At 35.6% G+C, this 11,343-nt stretch overlaps 1 protein-coding gene across 2 annotated transcripts; it reads right to left on the reverse strand.

Annotated features, from left to right (window-relative positions):
* Positions 1–3,030: 3,030 nt before the first annotated feature.
* Positions 3,031–6,010, reverse strand: LOC104103112 (ACT domain-containing protein DS12, chloroplastic-like). Of its 2 annotated transcripts, none has more exons than XM_070197665.1 (10): positions 5,890–6,010; positions 4,859–5,149; positions 4,631–4,753; positions 4,417–4,511; positions 4,254–4,338; positions 4,091–4,150; positions 3,778–3,833; positions 3,539–3,644; positions 3,386–3,454; positions 3,031–3,267 (listed from the first exon to the last, which is right to left on the reverse strand). In XM_070197665.1, exons 2-10 carry the CDS (start codon positions 4,931–4,933, stop codon positions 3,205–3,207), a joined length of 732 nt encoding a protein of 243 aa, XP_070053766.1. In that variant the 5' UTR covers positions 4,934–5,149; positions 5,890–6,010; the 3' UTR covers positions 3,031–3,204. The 2 variants fall into 2 exon arrangements, with proteins under 2 accessions (XP_070053766.1, XP_009609293.1); XM_009610998.4 differs by having other exon boundaries at positions 4,859–4,916; positions 5,418–5,989.
* Between the last annotated feature and the right edge of the window lie 5,333 nt (positions 6,011–11,343).

The raw sequence follows: 11,343 nt of genomic DNA on the forward strand, positions 1-11,343 counted from the left end.
TTTGGAATAAAAATCCAAGATGCTAACATGAAGTATCACTTTTTTAAAATTCGAAATCCATGACAATATCATGTTTACAAAAATTAAAATAATATCCTGGATTTTTCACTTGTTTAAGTTCGAAATACATAAGTCTGTCATGGTGTTTTTGCTTAAAAGTGGCTACGTTTCAACGAAATTTTCAAATATTGATTATTTTTGAAAAAGCTGTCCAAAAGGTGGCTAGCTCGTCAATATTTACTAGCCTGAACGTTAAAGCCGAAATAGTGTACCTTGACGAACCAAAATGAGCCCAATCGTTAGACCAAATCTATCACCTGGGGAGAAATTAAAAAATAGCAAGATTTACGATTGATAATTAAAAAATAGCTATAGTTTTAAAAGTAATCAAAATTTAGCCACTTTTTATGTAAAGATACATCTGAACGAAAATACTGTTCAAAATCCGAAAAATATTCAAGCATAATATACGGGAGTTCCAGTATAATATACCGGTCCAGCATAATATGCTGGAAGTTCATACACAGGTGCTCTAATCTCTAGTATATTATGCTGGAACTTTCCGCGTGTTGGAGTTCCAGCATAATATGCTGGAAGTTCATACACAGGTGCACCAATCTCCAGTATATTATGCTGGACCGGTCCGTGTTGCAGCAAAATAATGGCTATTTTTCAATGACTTTACAAACGCTAGTTATTTTTCAATTACCAGTCCGAAAACTGGCTAACCCGCGCTATTTTTACCTGAATTGGCCCTTTGGCAGCTGTACCAATTTAAACTTTAAGTTTTAAACTTTTTTTTTTTAAATCCCTCCCAAATTAGGAGGATCTATAGTGTTTCCACACTTCCCCTCCAGCGTGACTCGAACCCAGGACCTAACGGTCGTAGGTGGAGGTACTTTTACTGAGCAAGTCTCACTTGTCATTTTTAAACTTTAAGTTGTATGTAACGTATAATTTTTTTTAGTACATTTCTAATAAAAAAGTTATTTTTATAACATTATTCTTGAAATAAAACAATAAGGAAAAGAATAATATTGCAAGGAAAAGAGAGGTAATTCTTATTGAATATCAGATAATTTATAGTGGGGTAAAATCTCTCTATTTATAGAGGAAAAATGACTTAGCCACAAAGTAATAAACTCTTTAATTAAAAGACAGACATTTACTCTAAGTACAATTCTATTCGTAACAATTCTTTAACATTTTTGATAACGGTAATATCGAGAATTCATCATATGACAATTGTATGCTTGCTTCAACCGATCACAAACCTCCTCCTTTATCCGATACATAATGAGCAACAACTTTAATGACTTTCTCTTGATCCTTAGGGTAAAATATTTCGATACGATCATTTGGAAGCTCCAGTTGTCATCATGATTTTTTGTTACGCTCTTGATCTTCACTTTCTCTGCATTCAATTTGATACTATTATTTATCATATATAGGTCGTACTTTTTCTGTGGTAAGCTTTTTGTAACGTAAAATCAAAATAAATAAATACAAAAGATTTACTGAAAATAGTACTTGATGTCGTGCTTGTGTTCATGTCGCACTTATTATTATTACAACCATCATCATTATTTTTGTTATTGTTACTATTATTATTATTACTCTGCTAAGATTGGAAATCCGGGTAGTGCGGAATATAGCCAAACAATGGTATAATGACAATAACAAAGACAATGTAAGTTGATAATAACGGCAATTAAAGAATTTAAAGAAGACACAAATTTAACGTGATTCGGTCGAGGTGACCTGCGTCCACAAGTGGAGAGGAGCAATTTACTATAATAATAAGAGTGCAAAAAAGAATACAAAATTAGAGTAAACACTCTAATTAATCCCAAATACCCTAAGAGAATAACCTCACAAAATCACTCCAAAGAAAGGGTTCACACAAGTGCTTCCCAACACTAACTCTCATACAAAATACTCTTAATAAAGGAAGAAAGGAAGAAACAAGAATTGAAGACAAGCCTTGTTGGTGTGTCTAAAATGAACTAATGGTCTTCCCTTTTATAGGCAAAAAAGTCTTGACCTCTTAGGTGTAAAAGAAGAGATACAACTTGTGCAAATAATGTCCAACACACAATGCAATATTTTTGGGTCCAAAGAATATTGCCAACAAAGTCTACACTTTGCAAAGATGCTTATGCTTATGTGAGATGGACTCCATTTAACAAAATAATGGTCATATTACATACTCTAATATTTTCTGTGTGTTGATCATACCATTTAAATCCTATTTAATTAATCTCAGTTGTTGTGAAAGTTCAATTTCTAAGTCTAATAATGCATGCAGACCTAGTCTTAACAATCTTGAAACTAGTAAGCTGATCTAAAGTTCCAGCAATTTAAAGTTTCAGACATCGGTATATGGAAGAAAATAAATAAAACCGCTATAGTCTTTCAATTATAAACAAGACAATAATTGAAACATTGGTGCCTTGGCTTACATTATCAATTAGTTCCTCCAACGACCAGTTGACATCGTCAACAAAAATAAAAAATAAAAAATAGATAAAAGAGTTTTGGGATATAGTAAGAGAAGCAGAATATCCATTCTTCTTAAATTATGAAGGCTGTTGTCTGTGCAATTTGCACTGATCCACTTATCTCTTTTCCATAGATAGTATGTGGTCCATTTTTCTGTGCTTACTCTGTCCTCCTTATCCTCTCAAACTCCTCAAAATTCATCATCCCCCTTTCCATTTTCATAATTTAACAATACTACTAATAAATATGTCCGGAAAATAGAAACACGAATTTTCAACGTAACACGATAATTAATTGGACCACTGAATTTTCAATACTTTGCTTGCCTGAGTGGGTGTATATATATCGGAAATAATCTATCTACTTGCACAAGATAGGGGTAAGTTCTGCGTATACATTATACTCCTTAGACCCCCACAAGGTGGGATTACACTAGGTTTATTTCATTGATATCAAATAAAGTTGAAACCTCAAATTTGGGCAGTGATAAGCATTAACTAATAATGGGAGGAAAATGGCTCTTTCCACTTGTCGAAAGGTATATTCAAATTAAGTTGAGGTATAGAATGGTAGCATTTTACAATGTTAGCGCAGTAATGAAACAGTATTTCCAGATTTCATGCATGTTTCAGCACGCTTTTTGCTGCGACAGTTAAAAGTGCATGGTTAAATTACCAAACTGGTGATCTTCTCCGCACTGTATTAAAAACTCGACTCTTCTGTTGATGGTCTCCTTAAGTAATAGCGTAGACTGTTTTCCAGAACCTGAAATGTTACAGATTGTTGTTTGACAATGATTTATATCAAGCTAAATATAATTGTAGACAAATAGCTAGCTAAATATGACGTCGAAATTAAATTGCTTTCACAACAGGTTGCTTACCTGTTGAAGGGGCTTGATGAGAGCTTTGTTCTTGTAGCTTACGTGAAACTTTGCCTTAGCTAGCAATCCCTGTAACAAAATCGATGTATTATCCTGTAATATTTAAAGAAGTGAAATGATATTATGAAACAACTCTAGTTGTAAAAGTCTGACCTCAGTGTCAAACTCTCCTGATTCAACATCAATGTTTATTTCAGTAATGATCTTGACGAGATCAACTATTAATCCAGGTCGATCTGCTGCCTCTACATACAGTAAGCTGCAAAACAGCAATGTTTTTACTGTCAGTCTTTCAAGTTATGCACGTAACGGCATCTTATGACCATGATACTTGATTATCAACATTAGTCTGAAAGCGAATCACGATAAACTATATGTATATATAAGCTGACCTCCGTTCAGGACTATCGTCATAGACATGGATATGAGTTGCTATGTCCACATCAAGCTGAAAATTGGCACAATAAACAACAGAACAAAAATAGTTAACATTACATTATAAAAGTTAAACTGCTGTTTCTGCATCTATCTTGTAAATTATTAGGGAGATGTTTTTGCTGTCAATTATTCAACGAGCATTAGGCAATCCTGACTAGAGTTGGCTGGAGACATACATGCAAGTAGTTCAAGAAATTACTGCAGGCAGACTCTTTAGTGCGTTCGCACATGCAAAATTATGGAATGCAATAACAAAGTATTTACAACCTTTTGATTTGGTTGATAAGCACCAAAGACTTCACCCATAGCTAACAGGGCGCTAGATTCCTGCAGCAGAAATTATGCAGTAAGAAGAAGCAGCAAATAAAAGATACCACAGAGGTACTCTTAACAAGCATCCAATGTACGACGGCTGAAATTGCAGCGCTACCGGATGGAACTCAATCATATTGTTGATAATTGTCAAACGAATTGCTTCTAGTTGCTCTGGATCGTCGACCTTCCTACCAGTAGAACTGGAAAAATCCCCAAAAATAGAACAATCAGAATTTCCATAAAAGCGTACAAACATAAAGTAATCCAACATGACTTACGCATTTGTTATGCATAATGTAGTATGTTTCCCTGATGAATCTAGACAGACATTAGCTTTGACAACATTTAGTCCAAGATTTTTTAGTGCACTCATCTGTAAACACATTCAGTAAAAGTTAGGCCTATACGCGAGAAAGATATGCTGCCAAATGACTCCAAATATTTATCAGCAATAATATTAAGTATTTGAATCAAGAAGATAATGAATCCTACCGTGTCAACAAGAGCTCCAAGGCGATCACCAAAGGTGACCTCAACTACAGTTGCATCAGGGTTCGAATCCAGATCTATTATGACTTTTGGCGTCGGGACAGCAGTCTCTTGGGAACTTCCGTCCTGATTCCCCAGTCCCATGAATCAAAAACAAATGTCTCAATTTTTGGAAAACAAAAAACAAGGGCAAAAGTTATTTCAATGAGTTATTAGTATATAGTTAGATACCTCAACAGCTGCAGCTGAGGATGCTTTTGGAATAATTGTACTCTCGGGAAAAGCTAATCTGACATAGCAGAACATGTTGATTATATTCTGAGTCAGGGCACCCAAAAGTACATAGATTCCAGTATAAGGTAATTTATGAACTTTTTCCACTGCTAAATATCAGCAAGTCCATGAGTAAAAACACATCACAGAAACTTCATTATGATTAACGACGGATTCATGATTAGTCCCGTTGCATCTCCATTTTAATCAAACAGTCCTTTAATATAATTTGGGATTTTACTTCACTACCTGTTTCAAGATCCGTGACAAGAACCGGGACAAAAACTTCAATACTACTTGCAAGAGAAAACAAGATTCTGAAACTACAACTGAAAACAGATAAGCATCAAATTGCAAACAGAACATGAAAAATAACTAAACCAATCAGCTAAGATGATGAATGCACCCAAAAACTCCAATTAAATGGATAATTTCAAATGTTTGGTATGCCAACTAATTAACCAAATTTAGATAGAAACAGATATCAAGTAGTGAGGCTGAGGAAGCAAGTAATTACCTCTTAGGAGCAATGCATATTCTCTGTATAGGTTCCAAACCAAAAGAACTCCTGAAGAAGCATGGACTAGAAATCGGCAGTTTCTCAATTGCTTTTAAATTAGTGTGAATCCCAGAAATTATCCCACAAGAAGCCATAGCCAAAAAATAGAAGCTTTGAAATACTAAATAAATACTAGGAACAGTAAAAAGTTGTTTTTTTTATAGTCTGGGTTGCTTCTTGAAATAATATACTACTACTAAAGGAAGGAACCAAAAAGAATCACGGAAATGGAAATAGAAGAAAACAAGGTGGTTTTAAGTGTAGAAGCAATAATCTTGCTTGTTCTAGTAATATCCGCCATTCTAATGGAGCTGTCTTTATAGTAGTAGTAATATTTTTTTATGTAACGTGAAAGGCACAAAATTATGGGCCTTGTTTGTCTTTCTTGATGAAAGCTGAGCCTTAGAAAATTACTTCAATTTTATCTCACCTTTTTGTAGTGTGAAGCTGTGATTGATTGTGTGTGAGAGAGACAAGGCAACAGAGAATGAGCAAGATATCAATGATCCTCAAAGCTACCTCCTCATCCTTTTTTATTAAATTACCTTCTCATCTTTTACCTTCCCACTAAAAGAGTCTAATAATAGTGACACTATTGGCTACCAACAATGGGACCTTCATTATCTTCTCCTATGACGTGTAAAATTTTGATCTCTCTCTTTTATTTATTTCTTTGGGATTTTTTTCTCTCACCTGTAATTGGATGTTGACACCGCACGTGCTCAAATATGATAGAAATATCTGTTCTACGCTGGAAAATTCTGGTTTTGGGAACTAATTTTAGTGCAGACGTATCACCGGTATATTGATGGTAGGCTAGAAAGTCGTGTTTAGTCGTAGTATTACATTTAAATTATTGTATTTTACTTGTGTTTGAATTTAAATGTTAGTGTATTGTACTTATTGTGTATTTTATGTCTTGTAGGAATTAATTTCGAGTAAAAATAATATTAAGAAGCTAAATCGAACAAGTTGAAACTTTGAGGTCTGAGTAAAAGCCCAAGGGATTAAATCGGGATCACGTTCGGGGGTTAAAACCAAGTCTAGATGTCAAAAAAATGAGAAAACGAATTCACTCTGAGAAAATTGCACTATCGCGCCACGAGCCTCATAGAGCTAGTGCAATTTTCCTGCAGAGTGAAGATGTAACGACCCGACCGGTCGTTTTGAGTATTACAACCTCGTTCCCCCATTTACTGCTCAATTTATACTTTACAGTTGTTAAGTGACTTGCCGGGGTGATTAGTTCGGGTCCGGTAAGGTTTTGAAATTATTTGGAACACTTAGTTCCAAGGTTTAGAACTTAAATTGAAAAGGTTGACCGGATGTTGACTTATGTGTAACGACCCCGGAGAATTTTTGCTAAGGAAATTAAGGTTTTGTAGTGTCGAGGCAGATCAATTAGTACAAGGTTGTAGAAATTACTCGCGGCTCGGACTTTTTGGGTTGAACAATGCACTGGGAGTAAAGGAAAGTTTTCGGCAGAAGAAGACATTTCTGCGGCCCACTATGCGCTCGCAGAACCACTATGCGGACCGCATAATACCCGTAGAGTGAATCAGAGGCGGGGCAAGATAGGAGGAAGTTTACGGTATATTATGCGACCGCAAATCAGTTCTGCAGTACATTATGTGACCGCAGACCAGTTCTGCGGTGCATTATGCGACCGCAGAATAGGTCTGCATGCCGCATAATCACCGCAGACCCAACCAGGCAACCCTAATTTTTGGAGCTTCAGTTATACGGTCGATTTGCGGACCGCAGAGGTGTTATGCGGTCGCATATGCGACCGCATATCTGCGCCGGGCTTCAATTTTTTAAATTTTTGACCCGACCCTATTTCGATATATGGAATTGATTCCTATAATTTGTGTTGACTAAATCGAATTATTTATGACTAGATTTGAGGCTTTCAGAGACCAATTTGCGAGGCAAGGATATAGGGGAGTAAGAAATTACACGGTTTGAGGTAAGTAACACTTCTAAACTTGGTTCTAAGGGTATGAATCCCCGAATTTGGTGTTATATAAATTATTTGGAGGTGACACACACGATAGGCGATGAGCGTGTGGATATGCACCATAAAAATTGTGACTTGAATAAATCCTGTGAAGTTGTAAAATTAAAGAATCATGTTATTATCTGAACATTTTCCACGTGCTAGAGAAATTGAGCTGAGGTTCTTATTAAAAATCATGTTTAGGCTATGTGCCAATATTTTGGGACCCATGGGGTCGTGTTGCTGTTGAATTAATTATTTTTAAAAAATATACATTTTCACATTCAGTCATATTCGTCCATTGTGAAGATATTTATGGGATCGGGTTGCGCGCTGCGGCATGCCATATTGACTTTATATATATGATTACTATATGGAACGGGGTTGCCCGTCTGCAGCAGGCCTTATAGGCTTTATTATTATATGGATCGGGACTGCCTGCCTGCAACAGGCCTTATAGGCTTTATCATTATATGGATCGGGGGTGCCCACCTGCAGCAGGCCATATCGACTTTATATCACGCTTGGGCTGAAGGAGCCCCTCCGAAGTCTACACACCCCCAGTGAGTGTAGATGATTATATATTCGGGATAGATTTCCCAGGGTATGGACTTGCCTTACTTATTTATATTGTGATGAATTTCCCTGGACATAGATCTTGTTCGTATCATTTACATTTGGGGATAAATTATCCCATGGCATGATTGGCCTTATACGGTACTGAATGACTGACTGTCAGTCGATGTGTATGTATATACGAGATAGAATATCCGCTGGATTGGCCATAAACAGTACTGAGTAATCGAATGAATTGTGACCAGTAGTACATGAGGTCTTTCCACTAAGATGTCATATTCCTTATACCATGCAGTATTGATATATTTTTTGCTTGTACTGAGTTTAACTATTGAACTTGAAAGCATGCCTATATTTATGTACCAGTATTTATGTATTGGACTGTACATGCAGAGCTCATCACTACTTTCACCCCACAAGTTAGTCTTGTTACTTATTGAGTTGGTTGTACTCATACTACACTATGCATCTCGCATGCAGATCCAGGTGCTTTCGAACACGGCGACCGTCAGATCTCAGAGTGCTATCAGTTGGAGACTATCAAGGTAGCTGCCTGAAGTCCGCTGATCTTGACTCTCTTTCTTTCGGTTATTGTATTGTTCTATACTTTCAGACAATATTTTTATCAGCGGACCTTATATTCATATTAGATGCTCATGCACTCAATGACATCAGGTTTTGGGAGTGTTTATCTTTGTATTTGTGAGATTCTTCCGCTGAATTTAATTATCATGTTTTCAAATTTAAAAAATATAGTGGTTTATTGAGATTGTCGGCTTGCTTAGTATTGAAATATGTGTCATTACGACTGGTGAGATTTTGGATCTTGACAGAAAAAAAATCAATACTCTGCAAAATTTGCATAGCCGCGCCGCATGGGGCGGCGCGACGCGCGACGCGACAATGCTAGAAGTGGCCAAAAACAATTTTTCGGCACGTTCTGAAATTTCCTACATGCGCGCCTCGGTAGCCCAAAAATGTAATAGTGACGTCCCATTTCGGCTAAGAAAGGATAATTTCGTCTGGGGTTTATTGGGAGATGGCTTAAATACACGAGAAAATACCATTTTCGGGACTTTTGAAATAATTTCGATAAAAGGAGGCTAAGGAGGAGTTGGAAGAATACAAGCACAAGGATTTCATCATTCCTTCCTCACTCAAGATCTGGTTTTGGATTGAATTATGTTTTCCTATACTTTAGTTATATTTGTGAAGAACTTCTCCATGTCTATGGAGTAGATCCTTTTGTGTTTTGATTGATTTGGTGTATTGATGATTGTTTGTGGATTATAACTCTATTTTCATGTATTTGAATAGTTTTTGAAATATTTAATTATTGCATCTATATTCACTTGTTCTTGTAATCGAAAGAGGTATAACGTGTGATATCTTTGCATTATATTGTTGGTTGAGTTCGTAGATTCTTCTACGTAATCGAAATAGGCTAGTTAAATCATTGATTAAACCTAGTTAGGAGGATAATCGAGAGAGGTTTTCTTAAAGACCAATCCATTACGCATTCTTGCATATCTTCACAGAGTTTAAAATGGTTCATATTGAGAGGTTGAGACTTAATCGAGAGAGGAGTTTCTACTAAACAATTGTACTGATAATTAAGTGAATTCGAGAGACTCACTTGAACATTAGAAGTGAATTATCTAGAGTTAAATCCCAGACAATTATCTTGCACCTATCCTATCAAAACCCCCATTTTCTCCCACTGATATCTTTCTTTGCTTATCCTTGCTTCGATTGTCATTAGTTAATTAGCTATAGATTCTTAATTAATTTTAGTATTAACCATATAAATCTAAATTGTTGATCATCTTGGATAGCAATCTAGCTACAAACTACGGTATTACTGTTTAACTCCAATCCCTGTGGATACGATATTATATTATATTATATTTGACTAGCAAGCATATTTAAGTGTGTGTTTTGCGCTCGTCATACATACTCCCTCCATCTCATCTTATTAAAGTATTTAACTGGACATCCAATAAAAACACAAAATTGTGATTTAAAATATGCTTTAAATATTAATATGACTAACTTCAAACTTCAGACCTGACTTTTAAAGTTAGACTTTGGCATAGCTGACTAAATTTGGGAACTTCAAACCCACAATTTTTTACTTTAAACTGGGGATGTCCAAGGGGAGGGTATTGAGTTCTTAAGGGGACTTGGTACGAGGCGGTACCGGTAAAGGGGGTTCCTTAAGGGGGTTGTGATTAAGGGGATTTAAGAGTACGGGGTAAGGATACTTTTAAGGGTACCATACCAGTATCACTACCTGTTCTGGGGGGGGGAGGGGGAGGGGTACTTAAGGGGAAATAAGGATACGTAGAGGTATTTTTAAATTAAAATTTTAAAAAATTACTATATATAAATACACACAAACTTTACGGGACGAAAATAATTTAATACTTTTATTTCAATACTTAAAAAACAAAAATTTACATTTTTTTGAACGATTTACGTAATTTTTCAATAACTTTTATTGATTCTTCGCTCGAAATTGATAACACTTACTCTTCTGTGTCCCCGTTGTCTCCTATAGATAGTATTTCACTATAGGCATCACCGTCTTCTTGTATTATTTATGGAAGGCCAGAGTTTCTTCTCTCCGATTTAATCCATTATTTCATCAAGCCTTCATTTCCTTCATCATCGCGAACATTATTTTTAACAGTTGTTCAGGAAAACTTTGAAAAGTAGGATTATATATTTTTTGTATGTAGCGAATAAACCCGAACTGGTTAGAATTTATTTCAAAACGAGGATCCCCTTCCTTAGCAATACCCTTAATCAATTTATTACACACCTTTTTACTAGTTTGGGAGCCATTTTTAATAATAAATAATTAAAAGAACAACACAAGTATAACAAAAATAAATGCGAAACTTAATAATAGTGCTAGAACGTTAATTGCAATTAGAGATAGAGAATTAAAGAGATAGGACAGTTTTTTTGGTGAAAACTAAAAGAATGAAATAAGATATTTATAATTTTAAGATGGGTCCAAAGTATATTTGAAAAAACTTAAGGGTTAAAAATATAAATTACGGGATGGAAGGTGGGATGCTAGGGGGCTAGAGAGGCAAAAATAGTCATTTTTGGCCATTGCCAACGATTATTTTTTAAAAAATAATCCTTGGCTAACGGTACAAAATCGGCTACCTTTAAAAAAAAAAATTAAGGGTACCGCGTTGGGTACCTTAAAGGTACGGACCCATACGTTTCTCATTTTGTATCTTGATTAATTGGATCGTTTCTTTATGGATTCCTATCCCAAACTCTTCGAGATGT

Source organism: Nicotiana tomentosiformis, chromosome 3 (assembly GCF_000390325.3).
Source record: "Nicotiana tomentosiformis chromosome 3, ASM39032v3, whole genome shotgun sequence".
NCBI classification, from domain to species: Eukaryota; Viridiplantae; Streptophyta; class Magnoliopsida; order Solanales; family Solanaceae; genus Nicotiana; species Nicotiana tomentosiformis.

Excerpts from the sequence above, each read along its gene's own strand:
- LOC104103112 (XM_009610998.4), bottom strand. The coding sequence starts at position 5,554 with ATGGCTTCTTGTGGGATAATTTCTGGGATTCACACTAATTTAAAAGCA. Across the intron at positions 4,917-5,417 it reads ATATGCATTGCTCCTAAGAG|ATTAGCTTTTCCCGAGAGTA; the intron begins GTAATTACTTGC and ends CTGCTATGTCAG. Across the intron at positions 4,339-4,416 it reads ACATTATGCATAACAAATGC|TTCTACTGGTAGGAAGGTCG; the intron begins GTAAGTCATGTT and ends GGATTTTTCCAG.